The 27,085-nt window shown below is 38.6% G+C and overlaps 2 protein-coding genes across 3 annotated transcripts in view; one reads left to right on the top strand and one right to left on the bottom strand.

The window, feature by feature from the left end:
- Positions 1 to 4,110: 4,110 nt before the first annotated feature.
- Positions 4,111 to 10,660, top strand: SPX (spexin hormone). Its single transcript, XM_030040900.1, has 6 exons — positions 4,111 to 4,159; positions 5,110 to 5,190; positions 5,316 to 5,373; positions 6,813 to 6,875; positions 7,519 to 7,605; positions 9,646 to 10,660. Exons 1-6 carry the CDS (start codon positions 4,154 to 4,156, stop codon positions 9,702 to 9,704), a joined length of 354 nt encoding a protein of 117 aa, XP_029896760.1. The 5' UTR covers positions 4,111 to 4,153; the 3' UTR covers positions 9,705 to 10,660.
- Positions 10,661 to 13,388: 2,728 nt separating this feature from the next.
- Positions 13,389 to 27,085, bottom strand: part of GYS2 (glycogen synthase 2) — a 47,693-nt gene continuing 33,996 nt past the window's right edge. For both annotated transcript variants that reach the window (XM_041129655.1, XM_030040891.2), the window contains exons 9-16: positions 24,074 to 24,133; positions 23,347 to 23,425; positions 22,581 to 22,694; positions 20,309 to 20,435; positions 18,362 to 18,457; positions 16,671 to 16,834; positions 15,398 to 15,478; positions 13,389 to 14,311 (exon numbers count right to left, since the gene is read on the bottom strand). In XM_041129655.1, the coding sequence (XP_040985589.1) occupies positions 14,090 to 14,311; positions 15,398 to 15,478; positions 16,671 to 16,834; positions 18,362 to 18,457; positions 20,309 to 20,435; positions 22,581 to 22,694; positions 23,347 to 23,425; positions 24,074 to 24,133 (943 nt within the window). In that variant the 3' untranslated portion in view covers positions 13,389 to 14,089. The remainder of the gene's footprint in view (positions 14,312 to 15,397; positions 15,479 to 16,670; positions 16,835 to 18,361; positions 18,458 to 20,308; positions 20,436 to 22,580; positions 22,695 to 23,346; positions 23,426 to 24,073; positions 24,134 to 27,085) is intronic.

Here is a 27,085-nt window from a genome sequence, read left to right as displayed (position 1 = left end):
GGTCATACGGTTCATCATCATGTTTCTGGGCAGGATCAGTTTACCAGTGAGTCTTAAGAAGGGGTTGGCTAATCTGTTCTCTGAGTTTCTCAGTGATAATAGATCCACAGCCTTCCAAGGCAATCTATTTATATTTCACTGTGCTACTGTTAGAAAGCTTGCCTTACTATCTAACTTAAATCCCCGTACTGCAAATTAAACACAAAATTCTTTATTTGCAATTTCCTACTTTGCGGACTCTGCCATGATAATTCACAGCCTTTTAAGATGCTATGGTTAGCATGTGTGAGCCAGAACTACACTGTGCTAGGTGCTGTTCAGATGCCAGACAAAAGTGAGATGTATTTCCCAAAGAGTTAACAAACTAGCAGGAAAGTGCAAAGGAAATGAGAATAAGCACAAGAGACAAAGGTCATAAATTGCAGGAGATTTATACCCTGACACCATCAGAGTACCGTATTTGCTGACGTACCTACTGGCCACCTACACACAACAGCTACACCTTTTGCTCAAGAGCAAGCAACGGATCACTGGTGTCCTTAGAAGCATTTTAAAAATAGGCACAATGACTGTAGCCTATATTTTTAGGGAAAGATTTGGGAAAGTATACGGTCGTGATGCAAGTCAGTGATGTATGTTTGACCCCACTACTTAAAACTCTATCACATGAAAACTTTTTCACCCATCTCAGCACTGAACTTCAATCCCAGAAATTGGCTTTTTATCATTTACTGTGTCAGGATAAGGAGTCTCTGCCCTTTAGATCATCTTTAAGAATAAGAATAGGTTATGTTCTTTCTAATAAGGGGTCCTGCTGCTACAGCAAACTTTACTCTACTTCCCTCACTTAGGGTATTGATTACATGCCAAAGCCACTTCCTCATTTATGTGAATCAGCTGAGAAATGGCAGCACTGACAATGAGTGTTTCATGTACACCTCATCATCCTGAAGTGCCGTAGTTTTTTAGTGTGTTATGATCCATAACCCAATTATAGGCTACTTCATTTTTCAAGAGTACAAGCTTACATATGCCCGTACACATCCACATGGTTTTTTTTGTGAATGCAAACACTCTCAGTACATGCATTTTCTTCCCAAAGCATTGCCTCCTGTTGCTATTTGCAAATAAATCATATCCCATATGCCATCCTAGAAGTGGTTTTGTTTCTGGGAAGAGTGAGATGACCACCTTCTCATAGGATCACACCAGAAATAGCTATGAAGGGAGAAGAAGAGTTTTTTAAATTTTAATTGCTAAAGTAGAATTGACAAACCTGGAGTTCTTTATTCTGCATTCAGACTTCTTATAGATTTCCAGGGAAGTGGTTATGAAATACATCATTTTGAAACACCAAAGCAACTTAGAGTTGCTGGTTATAGTAAAAATAAATGGATTTAGGGCCCTAAGTCACAAAGGCACAGAGAATTTAAGGGGAAAAGAAAAAGCTTTTGGAAAAAAAAAAACATTATGGAAATTCAATTTTGGATTGGGTTCATTTCACCTGATGTTGTCTGTGTAAATGCTGTCTGAAGCCAATGAAGAGACACAGACATCTCCAGAGGAGAATTCAGTCCTTCTCTCTTAATGCTCTACACTCTGCGGCCAGAGGGTGCTCTTTGAAGTCCTGTTTCCCTCCACTTTGTAGGAGTGATTCAGTTCCTAGTCAAAAGCAATTAGTGACATTTTTGGTGCCCTAGGGATACTGCCTGCTGTTCAGCTGCTTCTCCACATGTCTTGGGTCTCTTGCAGGCCCTGTGTCACAGCTGGCAGTTCCATGTGCATGTCTCAGGTGCCCTGGATGGTGTTCAGGAAAGGTAGCCTGTCTCTTGCTATTGGTTGAAATGAAACACTTCACTTTTAGACACCTTAGTGCCATTGAGACATCTGATGGTACAGCATTAAAACCATTTCATTTAAGAGGATGCCATCAAGGCCCTGCATTTTCTTTTGAGCTGATGGTCACCTGACCCTGCAATAAGGCAGTTCAGGTTTGACCTCTCCAGTTCAGCTCCCTGCTGCCCTCCAGGCAGCCTCAAACAAACCCCAGTCTCTACAGGGAGGCGAGTGGGACTCTGGCAATACAGCCAGGTTTGGAAGAGAGAGTAAGACTCCAGCAACACCAACTCAGAGCAGCTCAGACTTTGCAAAGAGGTCAAAACATAAGAAAAGCTGAAGTTGTCTTTCTACCATGTGGTAACAACATAAATCTTTCTCTATGCTTCCCGTTCTCTTCCTCTTCTCCCCAGTTCCAACAGAAGGGGCTGAGCTGGTTATCTTCACAGTTTATTTTGTGTTAACTCCTCTCATTCCAGTGGCAGGAGAACCAGGGCTTATTTTCAGTGCCAAACCCATTCTGTTTTTTCTACCACAAGGAGAAACATTGAGACGAGAGTATACTTTACACTGACCAATACCAAAGGTAGGGGGTTAATTTTCACAGACCCAGTTGTATGTTTTGATTCTGGCCCTGTGGTCTGTGCATAAAAAGAAGCGCTGAAGTCACTCCACAAGGGAATAGGTGAGTAGCTTTATCTTTTCCAAGTCTCTGCTTGTTAAATGTCTCCTGGATACAATGCATAGTCCCCTTCTAAGGCTAAGGGTTAGTAATCATCAAGAAATGACTCTGATCTGTCAGAGCAAGAGGAAAAGAGCAGGGAAAATGTAAACTTCACATTGAAGTAGATGCAAGTGGAATCCCTTCTGCTAGCTAGGATGCATCATGGCACGGGCTTTTTAAAAGGATAGAGGTATAATAGCAGCTTCCAGCCATCACAAGAGCTACATGAGGCCAAAACCTGAACTTCCCTCTCTCATTCCTTGCATCTATACCAGAGTGAGCTGCAGCTAATGCCAGTTCTGTATATTCAATGAACAATTCTGTCTGGCATGAGCAGAGAACAGAACAATATCCCCCCAAAAGCAGGAGAGCAATTGCACCTTCCCTGACAGTGTGCTTCAGAGCAGTCTCCACAGACACATCATGTCAGGGAAAAGCTCATAACAAGTCTTAGCAGTGCCTATCTGCACACTCCTCACTCAGGCTCCACGTACATGAGCATGTGTTTGTCATACATGTGGTCTGACCTGTATTTTTATTATACCACAGGCTGGTCCTGTTTGTGAGGCTGCTGCAGTAAACTTTCTATTGGTCGATCTTCTAATCAGCAAATTTCTAGCTCCCTGTTTGCTTTGCTTCCCCTTCTGCTTCCCTCTCCCATTTTACAAAGGAAAAAATGAAGGGGGAGAGATAAAAAACCTAGCTACAGAACCAGCAAGGCTAGGCATCAAGCATGATTAGCTCTTTGCCGGAGGACCAAACCCACTGTCCATGACTGTGATGAGTCCAACAATCACTTAGAAGTAGCTTATGGAAATGGCTTCTCTGATTCCCGCTTCCTGCCTTTTTTCTGTTTACTGCTCCAGTGCTTGACCTATTCAAGCCCACGATCTGGGCTTTTACTCCAACCAATCCATGAGACAGAAAAGTGTTTCTGACTATCGGGGGCTGGGGGTTTTTTTGGTGGGTTTTTTTATTCAGCTTTGTGTTTTTACTTGTGTGTAAGAAAACTAGATGCAAGAGATCGTTAGAGAATCAAACAAGAGACTACATCTTCTAAATATATGCTAGGAATAACCTCAAGCTAGTGACTCTGGATAAGTCACCTTTTTCTTGATCTTGGCATGTTATGACTGGAGAGTAATTTACTAACTTTTCCAGCTCCTGCAATGGATAGCCATCTGATATATGCTAGATTATCCTAGGTAAACACTCATCATCCATATTAATACCTGCTTCTGGCTGTGGTTATCGATCATCTAGCAAGAAGGTGATGTACTGCAAATGCACAGGGCTGATGCTAATGTATTCAGAAGGTATTCACCTGGCTAATGGGGTGCATCTCCAAGTGTATCCATCTTTCAATCATTTCTCTGACTTCCTGCAAGACTACAGGTTTCCCTCAGGAGTCATCAGACCTTCTACTTCTCCATCTACAGGGCTGATGAGATCCCTTTAGACTCCTCCGCCCTGCCACAGAAGGGGAGGGTACTTTCACTCTGAAGATTTAAAAAGGGACCCCCAAACCTGTAGGAGATCTTGTCACACATTATCCCAAGAAAAGAAGACTGAAGATTTGCCACTGAACTAAGTATGAAGGTGAGTGAGACTCTTTGGGTGTGTGGGAAATGTTTAGTTTGCAATTTATGCTTTTTCATGCAAGTATAATATTTAGGAACTGTGGGGCGGGGGGGTGTGCTTAATAATTTAAACTTAAAAATAACCTGAGAGAAATATACACAGTTATATTCAGTGTGCTTCAAACAACTGCATTAAAAAAGCATTAATAGCACAATGTGCTCTCAAAAACAGGATGAAATAAACCACTGTCAATCATAATGTAAGATGCTCTCTGTTGCCCATCACTGTTATCAATACATGAATAACACGGTCTGTGCGAACAAGCAGAGATGCAATTTGTTCTCAGAGGATTCATGCTCAATGCTTTCATTTGCATGTGCTGGATCAGCGAACAAACTCCAAGAATCAAAAAAGCCAGTCTCGTGACATGTGTGTAATCATGGTTGATACAAATAAGATGCTAAGTTTGAAAACTTTCTTTTCCTGAGGAAGTAGTGATCCGCTCTCCTGGTTGGTTGGTTGGTTGGTTGGTTGGTTGGTTGGTTTGGAATGGCAAGTCCCCTACATTTGCTTGTTGTCTAAACTCTATGATTCAAGGTTTGGTAAAATCAAGATATACTTTGTATTGTCTTTCTGCCTTAGCACATTATTCTCATTTCTGGAAGATCTAATGTCCTTGTAAATTGGAGCACAAAAGGTGCTTGCCTCGATGGCAGTTCTCACTGGTATGGAACCTTTATAATGAATATGAGTAAAGAGAATAAAGTATGTTTGATTTAACATTCATCCTCCTGTCTGATCACTGTGTATTGAAGCTGAAACAGCCACTGTTTCAGCAAGAGGAGGTTTGGCAGCAAGACAGGGAGAAAGGAGTGACTGGAAATACCCTCACATTTAGATTTGAAGTTGAGAGGATCTACAGATCTGAAAGGCTTTCCCTGTACCTTGTGGTTCTTTGTTGTGCACAGGGACTGCATAAACTGACAGCATCTGCAATGGCACTGTTTCTGGCAGCGTCCTTCATATCTTTCTCCTGGAGTGCACCTCAGGTAAACTGCTTGCTCAGGCTGAATGTGCAGCATGAGTCTCACAGGTTGGTGCCATTTAAGTATTTGTACTGGTTAGTAATGGCATGAAACCTTGACATGGATATTTTCTCTTTTTTGGCATAAAGGCTCATTTCCAAAGGAGAAACTGGACTCCCCAGGCTATGCTCTATTTGAAGGGTGCACGTAAGTCCCAAGCTCTTTCTATTTTGAGGAGATAACTTTCTCTAACACTGGGTTATTCCTGATCTGCTTGGCTCCACACAAGCAGTAAATCCCTGAGGATGCTGTGGAGGTAGAAGTTCTGAGACCTGCAGGGATGTGCTAATTAGTTATTTCTTCTTGCCTCTGAAACAGTGGCATTGGCAGTATTATTATTATTTTTTAAAGAAATCAAATTGAAGAAAGCAAGTGCGGAAGAAGAAAAGCAAAACAAAGTACTGAAAATATATAGAGTTTGAAGCTTGATTGTAAAACCTATTGGAAAAGCAGTTTCCTTAGCTGAAATAACCTTAAAGGGGGGTTAAGATACAGTGGATATAGTTATCATTCCTTATTCTCACTCAGGCTTTATTAAAACATCTTCTCAAGCGATAGGAGAACACACATTCCTATTACAAGCATCTTGCATTAGCGTTGGTGTTAAGACCACAAGCATCGTCTCCTAAGGAGAACTTGGATGTCAGTGTTATCAATATTGTGGTGTTAAGGTTGTGCAATGAACTTTTGAGTTTCTTTTGTTAGTCTAGAATTAGAGAAGCATTAAATATAAAGATAAAATTTAGAGCCAAAGAGAGATTTTGTCCTTTGATGCAAACCCACAAAATTTAACAGAAATATTTGTATTTTAAAAAATTCTATACTGAATTGTTGTTTCAAAATTAAAAGCTATCAGGTAGGGTAGGTAATAAAAGAGCAAGAAAAATAGCTTCCTTGAAATAAAAAAAAAATAAAATTGAAGCTCACAACCCTGAGAGAAATGCAAAAGGGAGATAATACAAATAATAAAACCACAAAAATAAATATAGGCTCCAAAGACCTGTAAGTGTAACTGAAAGAAGTTCTAGTGACATTAATAAAATTATTTCTATTCATAAAAAGAAAGAAGTTGGCCCTTTTTTGTTTTGTTTAATGCTTCCAACTGAATAATGCACTGTGTTACTTCTACACTGACCTGTGTATCATTCCTATTGATGCACAGGAAGTAATATGATTTTATTTTTTTAGCAGTTTTTTTCATTTTTTAAATAGATATATGCCTTTAAAAGGCAATATTTTATAGTCCAGCAAAGGGCTTGAAGGCTCTTGACCGTACAGCAGTCGAGGAAAGAGTGAGGAAAAGACAGTAAATTCCTCCCTATGTACAGTTCCTACAGCAGGTTAATAGAGAACGAAAAGTGCTGAAACACCAGTTCTATGGAATAAAGTATGTCTTGAGTGTTCTGGTTCAGGATGAGCTATTGCTGATTTGGAAAGACTCTGGAATGGACTTATGCCTTCCATTTTACGTTTGTAGAAGGATTGCTGTAATTTTGTACTTTGAAAATACTGCTTTAGGGATTGTAAAGTAGGAATTACAACACATTTGGGAGGTTGTTTTCACCCTTTTCCCACTGCTTTTGTAGAGGGACGTCGATTCATCTCAGATGAGAGCCAGCGAAAGGATCTGTATGACAGAATGCAGCTTGGTAAGTACATGTGCACAGGTATATGTTACACATCACTTTCCTCAGATTATGGGAGAAAACTGTGGAAACTGGAGGGGATTTGTTTTCCTGCAATGTTATTTAAGGAAGCAATTAAATTCCCTTTTGTTAGTTCCTTCATTCCAAAAAGCACATGATAAAGACTGTCTGATTTTCCTCTCTTGTGTACCTGTGTGACTTCATTTACATAAGTGATGTTCCAGACTGACCTGGCAGTTAAGTGGGATTATCATCAGTACCTTTGACTTTCTTTTTCTACTGGAAAAAATCAGATCAAGTTACTAATTGTGCTGAACTGACAAATGACAAAAGTAGACAACATTAATCCATGCTAGACAATGTTTCTGGAGGAAACAATGTTGTAGCAAAGTAAGGAACATATGAAAAAAGAAAATCTTATTACCTTCTAAGGGAATTTAAAATAGCCTCTTTTTTTTAAAAAGATTGCTAGTCTCTGTGTTAGATATTTACCAGGCTGGTTTTGAGCAGAGAATATTATAGAGCGAAGGAGACAGTATTTTTTTGTCTTTGCGTTTCTAGTTGTAGAGATAAAAAAGCAAAGAACAAAATAAATAAATGCCAGTAAACACTAACAAACCATGCATGTCTGATTTTATAATTCTAGAAACACGCAGCCAAAACACAAATCCTTTATCTCTTTCTGAAGCTGCAGCACTGTTCCTTGGTTCCTTACGGAAAGCACAAGAAGAAGGTAAATGCATGTTTTGTCTTACCCTGATGTTTTTAAAAGGGGTTTATCAGTATTTCATTTACTAACAATTTAGTAGGTTTGAAATGAGATATTGTTCCACAGAGTGCATTGTGTTAGAGTGTACATTTACAAAGAGTGTATTATATTAGGGTGTACATTTCTACAGATTAGAACATGAATCAGATAAATGATAGTAGGTAAACTTTGTATATTCTGCTTTTAATTTGCTTTTCAGATTTTTATTGGTTTAGATTCAAGTGAACGGCTATTTTGAATTGAATTTTCCAAACAAAACTCTACTGGGGCTCGTTTTTCTGCAGAATATTGTTTGCCTGTGAAATTTTCATCCTCCATTGGCTCTTTTGTCCTGGTGGAAAGGCTTAAAAGCATCCTAAAAAGCCCCCCCGCCACAATAACCCCAGCAAAACTCAGCTACTGAGTCAGGCTTAATCCTCATCTCCTTCATGTACATTGCACTCCCTTAGATGAGGACCCCTATCCTATATTCCCCAGCTCCCTCACCCTGCTGTAGTTCACCTTTCCTCCCTAGACCAGCTTTCCTGCAAAACCATTATCCTGAACCCCTCGTTGTCTGATGCATACATACAGCTCACCAGGCTGACACCCTAAATCTATGTTATCCATGTCCTCTGTCTTTCTACCTTTCACCTCTTCAGGTACATAGACTATTTTTTGGAAATGGAGCTGGGGATATGGAGGTTGAAAAAGGACCAATACACCCTACAGGTGGCTGTGGAGAGTCCATGCTGTGCTTTGACCCCTGGGTGCTGGGGAGGCTGTTGTAGCATGTGCAAGCCCAGGAGTTTGTCTAAGTTACGCTCTTCCCCTCTTTGGTTCAGGACAGGGAAAAACAGAGGGTGGCTAAAAGCTACCTTTGTTTCTTATTGTTCTGGTTGTGAGTTCCTTATTCAGACTCTTAATTGCTATCATCATGACAGGAAAAAAAGTGCTTTACTTGAATTAGGAAATGTGAAATAAAACCCTAGTAAAATATGAGGTAGTTTTGTACCTTTCACATAGATGAGTGGTAAGACAGGCCTGTTACTGTCTGATCGCCCTTGACATCATCAACAGTGTGTAATAAAACACCACCTTGTCATCACTGTAATATCACCTCTCCTTAGATATCTGAAGTACACACCTTTCCTGAAATGAAAAGAAGGTGTGAGGAAGCACCTCACAGAATTTACCTGGTGTATGTGCAGATATGCTGGAACCACTCCTGTCTTTTGCCACTTCCTAAAATCTCCCACTGTACCTCATGTAATGCTGGGGCTCTGTGCTCAGCTCTCTCTTTCCTGCCCTGGCAGAACTCCGCTAACCAAAAAAATTCAGTGGCATTTTGACTGAGAAAGGCAGAATTGACAATGAGCATAGTGTTTTGGACAAAATATATGAGCAGTTCTAAAGATAAATCAGTGTATGTGTCATTTGTGTGCTAACAAAAAGAGAAAATCCTCTGAAGTTCACGATTCATAAGTTTTAGTGGTATTTTCCTGCCTGCTGTTGCTGTTCCAGAGGAGATGGTGAACAGCAACAGCCCTCTGAGAAAAAAGGTGACATATCTGAGAGAGCTAAGCAGAACTGGCAGCTTGTTTGAAAAATACTATGTGGAATAACATTGCCATCGTTGTAGTAAGGAATAACAAGACAGTCAAACCTGGGTAAGCCATGCACTTTCAGAAGATCACTTTCAGGTGATTTCAGAATCCTCTTGACTGAGAGAAATATGCAAATAAAGAACAAACACATTATTTTCCTCTGCATAAAAAATTTGTGCCTTGTACTAAGATACCCCTCTGGACATGGTTTGTATCTTTGCTCTTCAGCAAACAGAAAAATTCCTACATTTAAAATGAGAGAAGACATGATTATTTCTACAGATGCCTGCATCTCTTAGCTAAGCAGTCACATTACACTAGGCATGTGCCTGAGGCACATCTATCTGCTGAAAACTCTGGCTGACTGAACTTTCATTTATCTACAGCTTATTTTTCCCCATTGTGTCTTGTCTTACAGTTGAAGAAGAAAACACTGATCACCCTGGCTACTTGACAGATAATCTATCAAATTGGTGAAATATTTCAAATTTCTTTAACATTTGTATTGCATATATCCTGAAATCATGACTTGTGTAAACAGAGTATTTCATCCATCTTCACTTAAGTTCACAAAGGGTGACATATATACACATTGCAAAATTTTGAATGCAAACAGATTAAAAGTTATTTGTTCAGGTAAGGAAAGTATTTGTAAAGTTCCTGCTTTGTTTAGACCATTTCATATGTCCCACCCAAAATTTAAAATACACTGTACCATCTTACCTGAAAAGATGATTAAAACTGTCTTTTTGGACAACTACTTCATTAAAAACAACTTTTCAATAGTCATTGGGAAACCAGTTACCACCTTCCACCCAGCTGTATATTGAAGCCTTTTTATTTCTGATAAAGGTAGATTCCTTCACCACTTCACTGCTGGCCCTGTAAGTTGCTGATAGTCAATAAAGTCAGTGAGATATTAAAGCAACCCAGCTATCTTTGACTGCAAAGCCGGTGATTTTTTTTTTTGCAGATAACTGTCACCACTCGAGAATAGGCAACACCACTTACTTAGACCTCAGTACTGCCCCAGTTACATGCATACAGAAATGTATACTCTGAACAATCCTACTGAGCAAGTCCCGCCACATAAAGGTAGTATGGGGATAGGTCTTACAGGACCAGGGCCTCATTAATGACTATGGCGTACAGTCACTACTGTTGTCAGGAGGTGCAGTACTGCTGGAGCTAGTGGTAGAGTACTAGGTACAAATCTAGTGTCATGCATGACAACAGGCACACAGAATATTAATCACATCGTTAGTGTACTTTTTTGTTGGCCTGGTTTTTGAATTGCAGAACTGGAATTATACATAAATTGGTTAATTATCATTCCATGCTGATAAGGATATATTTAACATTATTTATGTAGTTTTGTGGTCTTACTGGAAAGCCCTCTGTAGTTCTCATGTAATTAAAAAGTAGCCACATGATTCTTGTGTCCAAGCAACTATGTTTTATTTTTTTAACCTTTAGCCCTAGTCGTGCTCTTTATCTTTTAATGGTACTTTCCTCTGATCTTTCTCATGACACTGCTAATTAATTTTGTTAACTCACACTAACTATAATCTTGCTTCTCCTCAACACAAAGAAACACAGCTGAAGGAACAGAGGAATTAATTTCTATCATGGGGCTATAGGCACTTTCAGTAGTTGTTTATAATCTATATCATTTCATGGAGGAACGTAACCAGAGAAATCAAAATGTCCTTGTTTGTTCATTTTTAAGCACTAATATATCTTTCAATAGCAGTATATGATGCATGACAGAATGCATTCATGATGAACTTCATCTAAAGACCAATGGTATCCACCAAAATCTTTTCATTAATTTAATTGCTCTTTGTTTCAAGCATTCTCTGAATATCTCAGGTGCATCTAAGTTATTTTTCAGCATATTTTACAGTATAATCAGTCAGTGCTCAGACAAAAAGTAGAACCCTCATACATCCTTTGGTTTGTTAGTATCATGAAATTCATATGCCTCTAAACATCCCAGAGATACAAAAACTGTACTAATCACATTCCCAGTTGACTGATTTTTGTATGTATTCCTGATCTAAGCTTACTAGCTTAAACAGTTCTTTACAAAAATCATGAAACAGAATAAACATTCTGCCTTGTTGGTGAGCTGTTTGTGAAACCCTAATATTTTCAATCTGGCAGATAATCACTTATGCAACAGATAACTGCTACCAAGCTTGTCAGATGTCAGTAACTGTTAGAAATGTGTGGCATTTAAGTTAGGCAATCTGTTGCCTTGACTGAATGAAAAGCCATTCCCTCTAACATTGCAAATTCAAAAGGCAGAAATGTTTTGCTGTAGTTAAATTGCCTTGCTACTGATGGCTACTCCTAGCATTCAGGGCAGAACTAAAATAAGCCTAGAGGCATGAGGTAGAGGTCACTTTGGGCACTGCGGGACCATTTCTGAGAAGAATGGGCACAGTATTCACATTAGTCGTACCTCAAAAGTTGTGCACTTTCTGTCACCAGGGAGATGCTCAAAGCATGTGAGTATGCTGAAACAAACACACCTGGATTTGTGCGAGATGTCATGCCAGCTCTCTGCATTTCCCAGGGAGCTCAACCACCATAAGCACATCTAAGAGAACCTGCAACCTGGATCATACATGTTGCTTATTTTTCTCCGCTGGAACTTGTCCAGAAAGAACAAGTGTAGCTGTCTTAATGCAACACTAGCAAAACCTTCCTACTTTCCATATTGTCTGTGCTGTGTTTCCATCATTTAGCAATATTTACAATATGTGTGTAGTGATCACATCTTTCAGCACTGCAATGAAGCTGGGTCTGGAATGATGATAAACAGATATTCACCAGCATGTGGCTACTAGAACATTTTTAGGCAACAAAGGAAGTGCTGGATCACACTCAGATGATGCTAATGCAATTTTGATGACGGAATTTGGGGTGAAATGCTTTCCTTCCATACAACAGTGCATTGAAATATAAGCAATAATGGCAGATTTCTTGAATTTTATTTTTTTTTAAGAGAACATTAACTTTCAATCAATATGCCCTTTAAATGTTCTTTTGCTGGGACTCTCATCCATTACATTCTTTGACTCTGCAAGGGAATTTTGATTAAAAGCACTTTGGGCAAGAATATACATTTCTGAACTCACAAAATGCAGTTGTTCTCCACTTAGTAAACTGTATGAAGGAAAATATTTGCAGTATCTTTGCTTTCACCACTTTCATACGAAAAATAACTACTCATTGTTTTAATTACTTTTAAAAAGGCTAAAAAATAGTGACTCCTTTTAAATCCAATTAAGTTTTTGCCATAAAAGCCTGAACCTGTCTTCTGAGAATAGTTATTCTTTCAGGTATCCAAATCAGCTTAAGAATGAGAGTCCAATTTTAAAACTGATTTTAGGTGGCCAAAAATACAAATAGGCACCTAATCACTTTTATCCTATATGGCCTATAGTAAGAACCATATCATCAAATGTTGGTTAAGTGTTTGAAAGGTAGGTGTCTAATCAAAGTTGGACATTTAGGCTCCCCCTGGGATTGACAGTGAGGGTAAATACCTCCAAAGGTTACATCATCCTACCTGCTGAAGAACAGGCTGAATCAATTCCTGGAAATGTCTTTTCTTGAACAGCATGAGAAATTTTTGATGCAAAAACTTCTAAAATAAAAGATGAATCTCCTTCCTAATGTCTTCATGTCAAGATCTACTTCTGAAGAGCATGTTCAGGCACTCTCTGCATCTCTAGGAATGGAAATACTTTTTGAAAGCTTTCTGTAAGGCAAATGAAATGTCTAGTTCTCATTGTGAGATTCAATTATTCCCCAAGCACTTTGAAGTTTCAGGTGCTTTTTGAAATTAGTCTGTGGGGGAGATGTGTTCTTGGAATTCTTTTAGCATTATTTGTTATGATTAGGTCTCTTCTAGAAGAAGTGAATTAGACCATGGACTCATGGGGCAACTGGAAGAACTAGAGTTACTCATCTTTAGATGTTGTCACATTGCTTTATGGCATGTGGGTTTGTCTGCAGGGAAAGGTGTTACTTAAGGAAATTTTGTCGTTCTCTTTAGCCAAGTTACATTAATTTCCTCCCAAACTAGTGTGTTAACAAACTTAGAATCTAAGACAAGGTGAAAACAACAAAAGAGACATACCAGAAAAATCAGAAAATAAATGGTCTGCTGTTTATTGTGGGTCTAAATACCTTTAGAAAGATGACTTCATTTGCCTCTAAAATTCAAATGCCCACTGCATAAGACTTTATATGGTTCCACAGGAAGTATATTTTACCACTGGATCAAGACACTTCTTTGTGTTGTAAAAAAAATGTTTTAAATGATGTAAGCTTACAATAAACAGCATAAGGAAAAAGAATGACCATTTTCTTTTCGGTGTATCTTTTTTAACCCTGCCAAGGTTTCCCCAGTGTAACACTTTTTTCTCTAAATTTTTTGAGCTCTGGCTTAAAGTTCATGTTAGTTTAGGAGGGGAAAAGGTGAAACATAAATGAAGCAGGAATTCATTTGGGGATCCATAATGGAGCTATCAGCATAGACTATGATTAATATAGATGATTATGTAGACACAGGTATGGTCTGCAGTTTGTATAAGCCCCTGAGGGTATTGTCGCATTCTCTAGGTTTATTAAGCTTGAGAAATCTCTTCTATCTCAAAGGGGCACAGAAGAATTGTCATTTAAACTACTTTCAAGGTGAAATAATATTAGGCTTTCCAACAGTGTAGCTCAAGTAACATTTAAGATTCCCCTAATTATATCAGCTGTCCTTAACACAAAGCTTGCCAAGCCTACAGGAGAAACTGCTGAATGGATGGAGAGACCTTGTCACGGTGAGAGCAATGAATTCAGTTCCTGTATTCTCCATGCTGCTTCTTTTTTCCTTGTGGCAATACTCCAAGGGAAAAGGGAGACTTGATGTTTTGCCTATCCCTTTTGGCTTCCTCATCCTCATCATATCTTTCATCCTCATCTTCATCTTCGCCTTCACTATGGTGAGGGCTGGAATGCTGAGAGACAGAAGGTGATGGTGGCACTGATGAAGGCCTGGGGTACCTGAAACCTTCCGTCTGGCAGAGAGAGAAACAAGTTGTATATATTATCACAGTGCTCCTCAATTGGTTGTATACAGCAATTTAAGGCTATCAACACTTCAAAGGAAACCAATGGTGGGATGTAAGCTAGACCTGCTCTGCACTCTAAAATTAAAATCCCTTGAACCCAGATCCCCTCAGTCCTTCTCTGCCAGTAAGTACACACTTGTATGGCAGTGATCTTTAGCCTATGCCATAAACAATATGCTGCCCTTCCAGCACTGCTTTTTGCAAAATATGACTATCTTTATTGAGCCTTAAAACCATCAACATAACATGAAATCCTTCTGTACTCTGTAGTCAGAATATGCTTACTGAAATTCAGAATTCAGTCTGAAGTTTTAAAACAGTTTTCTAGTTATAATGTCAATATCTACAAAACCAGAACCAAGCAAGTGGTTTTGGTCTGAACCTCCTTTCTCCTTCTTATTTAAAAAAAATTGAGTTGCTCTCTGGAGGTGTCTGGATGTTTGGTTTCAAATAACATTGTTCTTATATTGGATCTGAGCAGCCTCCCTCCTCAAACTGGTGCTAATATGCCCTATGCAAGAACTGTTTGAAGGTGTGCCTTTAAACTGACCCCTTGCAGTTCCAGCCACAGACTCTTCCTCACATACCATGTTTAGATGAAGGCAATACTTTGCCTTGCTTTCCCTAGATCATCTTTTCCCAGCTCCCCTTCTATTTGGTTTGTGCAGAACATCTCCATAGCATTTATCAGAAGCAAAATTAGAACCTGCCACTCTTCTAATAGGAATTTCAAGGGTCAATTCCTCAGCTGGTCTAAAATGGCATAGTCCCATCCATGTCACTTTAAATGACTTGAAGAACTTTTCCTGTATTGCACCTGGTACCCCTCGTGTTTGCATCTGATACCATTACAACTCCTGACTGGAGCTTGGGTCTATAATTTGTTGAGCTTTTAACGATAAGTTCCCACTTCCTTTCAGTTAAAACAAAGCTTGCTAATTCTTTTCTCTCTCTGCTTCCCCCTCCTCCCCCCGTCCCCCCCTGTCCCCCGTAAAGTAGCTAAAATGCCAATGATCTCCAAAAGCACTTTACCTTTAGTGGAGCACTTGGTTCCATCTCAAATTTATCTGGGAATGTTCTGCTGAGGGCCAAGTGTCTGGCATGCATGTAATACTGCAACATAAAAGAGAAGCCTTTACAAGTCAAGGAAGTCTTGGGTAGATTTAAGCAGGAAAAAAAGGAACGTAAAATGAGTATCTTCTAAAAGATGATGCTGAACAAATCTAAACATGTTTTCAGCTAAGCAGAATCCAACTGATATCGCTGCTTGTAATGAACACGCTGCTGTGAAGTAGTAAGCCATTCATGTTAGATACACACTGAAGTAGAGTCTGGAACAGAAGTTGAATAAGGTTTCTGTAAGACTAAGATGTATTAAGATGGAAACCAGCATATGCCTCAGTCACTGTAGTTCTTATTGAGTGATAGGTACTCTTTATTCCTCAAGATAGAACTGGCTCTTTCTTAACCAGAAAAATTTACATCTTTAAATGTGCATGTTTATACACATAAACTTTGTACTTATCCTTGCATAGGAAGCATGTATAACAGTTACAGAGAAGTAACATTTATGAGTTTACGGAGGCCTGGTATTTAAGAATTCAGCAAAAATATTCATGGATCCACTATATTCACAAGTCTGCATCACACACATGGGAAAAAATAGCTTGTTGTGTCAGGGTATTATGTTGTGTTGGAAACCATATAAACAGAAAGGTTCTCACACAGATATCAGAGCAGGACAAGGTCCAAAATAGTTACAAAACTGATATATGTGCATCCACTTCTTTGCTCCTGTGGACTTGAGAATACTGCTTTCCTACTGCCTTCTTAGTAGGTGGTACTGCAGTGTTTTCTATGTCAAATTAAAACCACTATTTTTCCTTTAAGGCGCAGAGGTATTTTAGGAGTGTTGAGGAGGCCCAACAAGGCCCAGCAGCATTTTAGGAAGAACAGGTAGGATTTTTGAAAGAGGCCAGATGACTTTGGGGCACAAATCCTACTCTAGTGTAGGGTTGCCAGTGTTGTCAGAGACACAAGTTTTTTACATTGTCTTTAGCACCAGGAGTACAAAGACCTCAGTGTAACTGGCTTCTGTTCTAACCTATTAAGTCATGTCTCTCCTTACCACTGGGGAATGGGAGCATTACACTGAAATGTAAAGGCACGCTTTGCCTTTAGCACCTTTGAAAGGTGCTTTTTCAGAACAGGGATGTGTCCTTGTATTGTAGCATGATGCTGAAGACTGCTAGTTAGATGTATGTGTCTGGAATTTTTAATACTTCTGCTACATAGTTTCACACACCCTGCCTAGGTATCTCCAGTCCAACAGATCTGACAGCCTCTCAGTTCGGTTTCTTTGGATGATCCTCTGGCGACGGGACTGCTGACAAAATCCATACAGGAACTGAGTCAGCTGGTTGCATGATTCATCAGGTGAGCGGAACCTCCTGTCAACTATATAGATGCCTGAAGGACACAAAAAAGGTGAAGATGAGTGGAGCTGAAAATGGGATCTCACGTCTTACATTTCCATTCCACCTTCTGTCACACAGTCTTACAAACATTACATGTATTATCTGTTTTTTTCAATGTTACAAGGCAGCTGTAAGTGGAACATTTGTTACTATTCTAATGGAATGGAAAGCTACAGAGAAATATGTATTTTTTATTTTAATTTTCTTTACCTTTCAGGCTGAAATTCAGCAAATTATTCAAAACTCAGAGGCTTTGTTGTTGTTGTGTAAGTATGTCCAAAAGGATTCAAGAGTTTCTAGGTAAAGACATACCATCTTTATCTCCTATAATTTTTAAAATACTGACTGCTTAAAAAAAATAATCTAGTGCTTTCCTAGTTCGCAGTAGAATTTATAGGTGAGGATGGTCAGAATCAGCCTGTAGGACAGAGGCTGTGTTTTCTGTAGAAATACAAGTGTTTCCATAGAGATAGCTAACTCACATGCATTAATCAATATACAATTCCGGCAGAGAGAGGGCCAAGGTAAACTTTGCTTCTATGTAGTTTGTAGAGATCAATACTTTATTCTTGCACCTTCCTTTCACCAGGATGTTGGGAAGAAGAGGGTACTAAACCTCAGCTATCTTAAGGGACAAGACAAGATGCACAACTACCTTAACTGAAGTGCCCAGTGTCCCCTAGGAATGTACAGTAAGTTATGTCAATGTTCACAGCTATGTTTTGGCAGAGAAGAGCAAGTGAACTGTGCTCTCAGTCTGTACCTTTCTGAAGACTCTCAAAGACATGTCTACCCAGGCAGGCATAGCTATATTTTGCAAGTGACTCTACCCCTGCCCCTAGGTCAGGGCATAGTTGGTACTAGTGTGGATCTGTCATTGCCTGATTGTGCAGACAAGCCAAGGTACTTAGAAAGAGGCCCTAGTTTGGGCACATTTTCAGTATTGTCTTGACACACCAGGAGCTGGCTACCCTCCTCCTCACCACACTCCAATCACAGACCATTTCTAAACCTTTATGAGCAGATTCTTATCTGTAAGTAGGTTCCTTTTATTTTCACAGGTTTATTTTTTAGAGTACATGATAATTTACTCTTTTTTTGGTGGGGACAAATTTCACCAGCCTCAAAGTCCCAGTGCATCCTTCTTGGACCATTCAAAAAGAAGCAGATTTTCACTGCTTCCTTTGAAGGGCTCAGAGTGTTACAGTGTAACCAGAGGCATTAAAGGGGAGCCTTGGGAGACTCTAGAGTAGTACCAGGAGTGGTGAGTTTGGAAAGGTAAAGCAGACAAAAGGTTAAAGGGAGACAAATGGGAGAGAACCTGGAAAGGGTTTGGATAAATATGAAAGCTTGAATGGCTTGTTCAACATAACGAGATATTCAGAGCTCTGAATATATTCCCCTGATGAACTCCATTGCACTAGTGAAAGCAGGAAATCGAGGAATAACAGCATCGTTGCTGTGCTTTTTGCTTTCCTAACTCAGAGGTGGTATTTTTATATGGTGTTAAAAATTTTACCATAAGCTGCTGGGTCAGCAACATGTTCCTGCATGAAACAGCCAAATCCAGAAAGGTTTGTGGTTACACTGGGAATACCCATCACAGTACATTCAGCTGCCGAAAGAAACAGACAAAAATCATTTCAGGGAAACATGCTTTGAATGGTTTCACCTTCAGAGAAAAAAAAAAAGACACAGGCAGACAGAAGGTCCCATAACACTAGAGCTGCTCTGAAAATGTCAAGTGAAAACTATTATGCTTTGTTGTGGATTTGGAGAAGAAGAAAAAAGAAAGAAAGAAAAAGAAATTTTAAAGAGAAAATTTCACACTGTTTTTGCAAACATATCTTTGTGTTTCCCAGCAGCTAAACTAAAAACTTTCTGGGAGTCCAGTGTTGAAACAGGGAACCCCAATATAGGGTCTGGACTGTTTGTTTGGATTTTAAATTGAAGCCTGATGTACACATATGCTCGTTAGTTGTTCATAACTATTTACAAAACTGAATATCTTAAGTGCAAGAGCATGTTAAACTTTGTACTTGGATATTCATTGTTTGTAAACTGGTCCCTATAGCAAGAAAAAACCCCAACAAACCCCATCATTAATTCAGGACTGCATTCAAAGTAGATGTGGAGCTAGTTTTATAAAATTCAAAAATGTATGCATCTTTTGTAGTTATTTCTATCATCGCTGTGAGTAAGGGTAACTGCTTACTCAGGCTTAAACAGTTTTTGTTGATGAACATAAGCCTAACCTAAGACAGCATGCAGATAAAGTAAATACTCTAGTTTTTGAAACGCTGAAAGCCATCTACATGGCCTTCATTCATATGACAATAAAACTGGTGTCTATAAAACAGAGCTATAAATCTACTTTAAAAAAAACACTTTTTGTTTCTGGGAGAATTGAATGGGTATCAACAAAGAGAATTGCTTTTGCATTAGTAAAGGAAAGAGAAACTACCTTTTTAACTAGTGCACATCACAGCTTTCCTCAGAACTTCTAAGTACCAGTCTAACATTTCTGTCCAGGTTTACTTTAATGTTCACTTCAAAATCATCCATGGCTGCCACACTTTCTTTATACCTTAGCTGAGATTAGAACAGGAAGAGAAATGGCTGGAATGCAAGACAACAATGCAAGTTGTCTTACTTGGAATTGAATAGCTCTCTTGGAGAGAAATAGCTCTGGAGAATGACTAAACTTGCAAAATATCTGTTCTGATTCATTGGCTTACAACAAGTGCTCTTCAGAGGGTCACCCCAACTTTCAGATGTGTATCAACACTACAGAAGGTGTTTTGGAGGACATAAAAACCCCAGGCACCTAGGCTTTGATCTTCATAGATATTCAAGTTCATAGTTCGCACCGATTTCATCAGATGTTAAGTGCCTTTTGTAAATCTGGGCCAAATTTTTTAAGTCAGAAACTATATGCTCTCTGTATCTTTAGAAGTTTCCATTTAATTCTGTGAGATTCTCTACCACTGCATGTATTTGTGGTAAATATCTTAGATATGGTGTTACGTAATTTTATCACACTTAATTGTTATCTTGAATTAAATCCACTGAACTATGTCAGCTGGTAGCATCAAGATTTCTTGCCCTACTTTTTTCAATATGTACATTCCTCTAAATCTTCTTTTAAAAATCATTGAATCAAGTTAATTTGAATTAATTTTAAAAAATGATTTTTTGTTCTAAAGCCACAGAAAATCAAAAGATTACATGTTAGTATGGGAAAGGGTCCAGCGCAGGGACAAATGTGAGTAGTTGTCAGTCAGTAGATGCCATTTTATACCACCTGGCCCCCAAATTTTGCCAGCAGTAAGACCTTTGCACTGCAGAGGAAACAGAGCCAAAAGAGTTTTTTCAGCACTCCAGAAGAAACTGGCTGCAAAGCTATTCTGCATCAACAGAATGGGTATTCATCTTTTGATACTAGTTAAGTGTACAGATTGCCTACCTGGTGTGTAACCCCAGGGTTCATAGTATGATGGAAATACACCAAGGTGGCAGCCTCTAACAAACTCCTCATAGTCCAAGGGCAGCAATGGGCTTGTTGAAGAAAGAAACTCTGGATGTAGGATCACCTGGATATTCAAAACTTACATTAGAGGTGAAAGAAAACCATCATCAATACATTTTAATGATCAATAAGCTTAAGAAATTTCTTCACTCTGGTCTTTTTCCTAATTATCTGGACAACATCTCCTCTACCCATCTGTTACCTAATTCACTTCCCACACTAAAATGTATCCTGCCTATGTACTATCTTGTCCTTGAAATAGTACTGATAAAGAACCCTTTTTCTGGACAGGTCTTCAGCTTTATCCTTGTTGATCAAAGAAGACCATGTGCACTGGGAATTATGCCTAAGGCTGTGGCATTTAGCAATACTAAATTGGTTCTCTTAGTCTGTTATACCAAGCTACAGAGTATTGGGACGCCTTGTTCCAGAAGAGGTGTCAGGAGGATACAGCACTTATGAGTTTCACAGCATCCAACTGAAATATAGGAATGGTTATGGTACTCAGTGGATCTCTCAAGAACTGAGAATTTTGAAACCAGATGTATTACAGCCCCATCATCACAATCCTGTGCCTAGGCTAACTGATCTTGCTGAAAGACAAAGCTTATTAACTAGGGCTAATGTCCCACTTTCAGGACCCAAGCTAATTTATCTGCATGACTCTGCAGGGCTTGGGGTTACTGCCCCATATTCCACTGCTAAGTAGAGAAGTGCCTTGTATATGCTGTCCAGTCAGCTTTGGGAGGAAGAAGTGTGAGGGAGGGGTTTAATCTTCTCTGGGCTTTTTTGCCAGCATAAACATACTGCAGCCATTATTTCGCATCAAGCATATGCTTTTATCCTTTCTTAATAATATAGTCATGCTAGTCACTTGAGTAAATCAACACATGAATGTATTCAACCAGTAAATGGGCTGTAAACTCATTATGCAAGCTTATTTGATCCCAGTGAATCAAATATTTTCCACTGGAATTGCTGAGGCTATTTTTCACATGCCAGCTGTGTCTGCATGGATATGTCATACATCTCTCAAAATGACTTTCCATTTGAAGTTTACAGAATATTTGTCCATGACATTCAGCTCATTAAGTGTTAAGCCTGTTCATGCAGCAGGTAATTTTCCAGTGGTGATGACAGTTTTGTACAAACTTGACATATAGTTAGCCAATCAAGCCTGCTGAGAACCAGGAAGAGGTGTCTGCAGTGTTATATGCTATCTGCTTTCTAAGGACTTCAAGCAGTTAGTTCTGAGGAATTTTTTATTACATTTATATACAGTGCATCCTTCCACCCTACTTTTGTTACATCTAGTATATTATTACCATATTATGCTCTCAGAGTTCATTGGAGACACACACTTAGCAGAGAATATGTTAAGCCAGGAAAAAGCATCTAGTAAGTTGAGAAAAATGTTTACTCTGTTATTGTCATGTATTTAAAAGCCAAAACACTGAGAACAAGTGATATGTCATTGTCAGAGATACTATGGATCTGACTTTAAAAAGGTTTGGGCAAGGAAGAATTTGCAATTTTAGGTTCTACTTTGAATAGATAGATGATGAGATAGTCATAGTTAACAGAGGGAATGCCAGAGATTGCCAGACCAAAAAAAGCTTTGGCAGACTAGTGAAAGCGGGAGCTGATAATTTCTGTGGTCTGGCAAGATAGACATGGAATTAAGGAAAGATTTATTTACATACATTTAGCTTCAACAGTTAACGTAAACATAAGCACAGCATGAACAGGAAGTATTTCTGCTCAGGATCAAAGCCCTGATTACCTTCTACAGCAAGTGCTGAGTGTCAGGGTGAGGTTCTTAAGAGATGAACCAATACTCCAGAAATGTCTGTGCTCAAACTCTGGACCTCCAGTTTTAAGCAAATGAATCTATTACAGAGTTTTACATCTGGGTGCAAATGACCTGTGGCACTTTCTGGATTTCAGGAGTAGCAGCTCGTCATTGAGTACAGCAGGCAGCAATGCAAACAATTCCCTAACATGAGATTTCTAACTTGAAATTGACTTGGTTAAACAGCAACTGAGGATATCTGTGAAGTGACTAGCTGTCATTCCTGGAAAGGGAGGAAGACAGAAGAAGTAGTCTATTCTGCCTATCAAGAATTTGACTGCACTCCGCATGCTAACAATCCAGACTGAGACTGTATAAATTCCATTTTATATCTAAAATGAAAGTGACAGAATGTACCTTTACTCTATCTGTCCGGTTATTGAAAAGGCCAATGCGTCGGATGGTATTGAGGATTGGATCATTGCCATCATCAATCATGTTGTGGGTGGTCACTGGAGGCAGACAGTGTCGCTGATGAGAGAAAAGGCAGTCCATAAGCCAGACAAAACTCTTGGCAAAGAGTCCTGTTACCATTTTCTAAGGTTAGTGGAAGACAGTGGGAGATTTTGTCATCAATGTGAATAGGTTTTTACCCTTTCATTTTAAAGTAAGAAAGGAAAGTTATGATCATATAATGTTGTCTTTTATATAACTAAGGACACAAATGAGACTATAAAATCTGTCACAGGACTTGTTTCAGTTACCTTAAAATAAATATATTTGTACTAACTTCTAGAAAGGCCTACCATTTAATTTTAAATGTTTTTAGTCAATATGTTATGTCTCCTTAAGAGATTGGTTTTACATATTTAATAAAAATGGAAGAATCCAGGGTTCAGGAACAATGCAAAGTTCACATTTAGTGCAGAAGAAAAGAATTAGGAATTTTGGTGTCCTGCATGTGACTGGAGGAATATCCATGAATTCCCCAAAATAATTAGTTTAGGTCATACTCTCAGTAAAAACATTCACAGCTGATGTTTAAATGTTACTGATGAGAAGTATATTTGCTGAAAACTTCTTTTTCAATGCATGCATATCACTATAGGTCATACACAATCCTTGTACATAGTCATATTTATAATTTATACTAGATGTTTGTGTAAATAATACATTTTCTGACCTGAGTTGAAAAGATGGCTCTTTTCATAATGGTTATATCATCTCGGTCAAGAATCTTGTTCAAGTCTGGAATTTCTCCTCTGCAGAGGCAACACAGAGCCTATTTTACCATATGACTTATTATCAGTTGTATAAAGAAAATGAAGAAACGGCGAGCAAGGTCTGATCTGAAGTCTGCTGATGTCAACATGAATCTTTCCTTTCTTTTCATGGCCCTTCTATATTCCCAACATTTTATTCTCCTATACACTTGCTGACCTTTCAATTAGCTTCCAACAAAGCTAAAGAATTTTTTTTCTGTTTTTCAGACACACCCTGTTTTTGCTGAAGTTCCAGTCATCTCATCTGTTCTTTGGGTCATTCACTTCCAATTGTCTTTTGAAAGGATATGACTAAGCCACTAATACATACTACTTTGTCACTAGTGCTTTTTTCAGCCGAAGTAGCTCATTTTTGACAGTGAGTAAGCCTTTGTGTTACTTAGACATCCCCCATGTCTCTTAAGACTCTTTCCACAATGGGATGCTAGTACCTTTAAATCTTTTCTCTGTGATTTGCCTATTGACAAGTAACATGTATATGGAACAGAGGGTCCCATACGCTTCTCCTATGCCCTTCCTATGGATGTCAAAATTTCTTACACAAAGAGTAGAAGCACAGAAACACCACAGGTAAGGGAGCTGAATATGTGCTTCTGCAAGGCAGAGCAAAGTAACCTATACACTCACTTTAGCAGGGCATTGTAGAGTTTCTTTCCAAACTTTTCTTTCACAGATTGTGCAGTGTCCCTAGAAAAATAAATAAATATATGTATAAAACAGAAGAATCCAGGACAATGAATAAAAGAGATTCCTGCTGTTGGAAATTAAATTGTGCTTTCATATATACTGATGGAACCAAGAAGGTAGAAGCAGATAGAGGTCTGGTTCTCAAAATTCTTTTATCCAGCCAGCAGCCGTACTGATGGATTTCAGCACAACTGAGGATTTGACCTGCATCCAAAGATGAATGCACTGTGAAAGCCAGGAACAGACCTCACTAGTGATTACTTCTAATATTTTGCTTTCATCAGTAGACCACACTTTCATCTCAGCTATGAAAAAGAGAGCATATATATGACTCTACGTAGAGAAATATGATCATTAACATTGGGCACTAATCAAGACTGAGAGGTGTCCAATTTCACTTGACCTAGTAGAAAGACGTAAGATATAAGAGTTAAACAAATGGGGATTTTAAAGTAAGCATCTCCCTTCACTTTCTGCCCTATTTCCTGACTCAAAGACTTTTGAAAACGAGCATTAGACTAAAAGGTAGTTTGTCATAAATTAGTTTGCAAACCAAAAACATCCTGGAAAGCTCAGGCCATGTTTTAAGCTAATAATAAAGCCCATGCCAGACAAATCTTATATTTTAGCTAAGAAAGAACTCCAGTGAACAACTGTTCTAAATGCAGAGTCATTTATATTATCCTGCCCCTAGTTGAAGTAACTTGTAAGTACAGCTGGAAGTGCTGTTGTCAAAATAGCAAATACACTCTCAATTTGAGTGAAACGCCCACTTCATGGAACTCTTCCTGCCTTTCTGATTTCTAAGAATTATACTTTGGGCTACGACAAAACTTGTTAAGTGAAATCCTAAACTTTACCAAGCTGAGAATCCACATACCTCTATTTAGTTGCTTTCTCCCAACTCACATAGACTCACATAGAGTTAATTTTGGATGAGTTGTAAAGCACTTAAATGTCAAATGAAATTGATCCAAATCCCAGCAAGCCTGTCCCCTCATGACTATATTTTCATAGACTCATGCCATGCACAATATCCAAAACTTAACCCAGATAGGATAGACTGCTTTTTCAGCAGCAGAGGAAACAAGGGATTTTTATATCCCAGATCAGCCACTATCTATTCCTTTATAAGTGCTAACCTCTTCTTGTATTTAATTTCTGTGGCATCCTTGAAATCATCTAAAATTATTTTGTAATACTGATATCAGGTGTTTTTATCCAGGAGCTCCAGATTATAACCACGATAATGCTGCATATGATGATGCAGAGGGTCTTTTGCTTTTCACAGAGCACAGTGGGAAGAATAGCTGGAAGCAGCATTTTTTGCATGATTTCACATCTTTAGGTTTACCTTTACTGTAACTATTGTGGCTGCATTACTGAATACCAGAGAAATAACCATGTAGTAGAGATACAACATGGAAAAATCTTTGTATATTTAATTTAATTTAAACTTTCCTAATATCCATATATTATTTATTTAATATGTACCTGTTGTATTATATTCAAACATTACATACTTTATATTAAAGACAAAGCAGAGACCAAAAGCACTTGTTGCAGTTATGGCTGCTCCTCACTGCACACATTATTTTCCTACAGTTCTGCGTACCGAGTTCTCATTAAAAACTCTGGCTACATTACTCCGCTTTAGCCATCTACGGTTTAAGCTAGTTGTACAAATTCTCCACACATCCGCAGAGGGTGACAGTCCATTTCAGAGGATGATTCCCTTCATTCATCTTAGACACTTCCTGAAGTGGTATAGGATGAAACATCATTTGGAGTGAACCATCACTCTCCACTGGCAGTGAAGGCAGTTCACATGCATTACTTTTAAGAAGCCAGAGTTGGACAATTAATTCCAACCTCTACATTTGTGGTAACTGTTTCCAGCATGGTAAGCAGGTAGAATGTTTCCTGTAAGTCCCAAGAAGATGTTGTGTGATGACTCCAAAGATAATCTAGAGAGCAGATAGATTTCTCATACGTGTCTTCTTTTCCAGATATGGCAAAACCTGAATGATTTCAATGATCCTTGTTAAACTATTTCTGTCACTGTGTTTGTGCAAGTTTAGTATCCGTTAATCAAAGACTTCAACTTGATTACTGCTATCCAGAAACTGAGCCAGAGATCATCTGCTGGAGGCAGTTAATGAGATAACAAGAAAAATAGTATCCTTCTCTTACAAAGTGCCTTTCGTCTACAGATCTCTAAGTTGTATAGATTTCTATCATCTTTTAAATATAGAACTGGCATCAGACAGAGGTTAAACACAGGGAGACACAGGCATAAAAGCAGAAGCTAGGTCTTGTGGGTTTTAGTCCCTTAGCTTTAAGACCAGCTTCCTTACTTCTGCAGCAGAGTTTAACTGCTCTAGCCACCTGGTAAGGTGCACATTTCCATTTCCCTGATTAGATAATGAATCTGTAAATAAGTTGAGTGAAGTGGCATTTTTCACTTTTTTAAACAAAATACATCCTTGATAACCCACTACTGATTTTCTTTATGAATTTGAACCTTCAGTTTTGCCATGTCTCTCTGTTCAGAAGTACCTCACAACATGTATCTTTTCCTATGTAGAATCACATAGCAGTTAAAGTGAGGTGAAGGTTAAGTCTGTCTGTGCTTTGCTTTTTTGTTTGGGAAGTTGTAAAATGAAAACTGTTAAAGTGAGAAGGGCTGTGACAATTTTGCCTTTATAGCTGTAAGTTTCACTGCTTGAGTATGGCCATTGTTTATTGTAGGCTATATAGAAAATTATAGACAATTGTTATCAACCGTTATTCTGCTGGATTAGACAGTACAATTTCCATAACTCTAAATAAAAGAGGATGTGCAATTAATTTCTTTTTCCCACCACTGGCAGAGAAGCTTACTCTGATAAATTAGCAGGCAGTCCTTATTTTGTAGGAGCTAAATGGCATGTCCAAAGGGAGTACCAGAAA

Source organism: Aquila chrysaetos, chromosome 17, assembly GCF_900496995.4.
Source record: "Aquila chrysaetos chrysaetos chromosome 17, bAquChr1.4, whole genome shotgun sequence".
Classification (NCBI taxonomy): domain Eukaryota; kingdom Metazoa; phylum Chordata; class Aves; order Accipitriformes; family Accipitridae; genus Aquila; species Aquila chrysaetos.
This window is presented reverse-complemented; position numbering and strand designations above follow the sequence as displayed.

Coding starts and splice junctions, on each gene's coding strand:
- SPX (XM_030040900.1), top strand. Junction 5,191..5,315: donor TCTCCTGGAGTGCACCTCAG/GTAAACTGCTTG, acceptor TTTGGCATAAAG/GCTCATTTCCAAAGGAGAAA. Junction 5,374..6,812: donor GCTCTATTTGAAGGGTGCAC/GTAAGTCCCAAG, acceptor CTGCTTTTGTAG/AGGGACGTCGATTCATCTCA.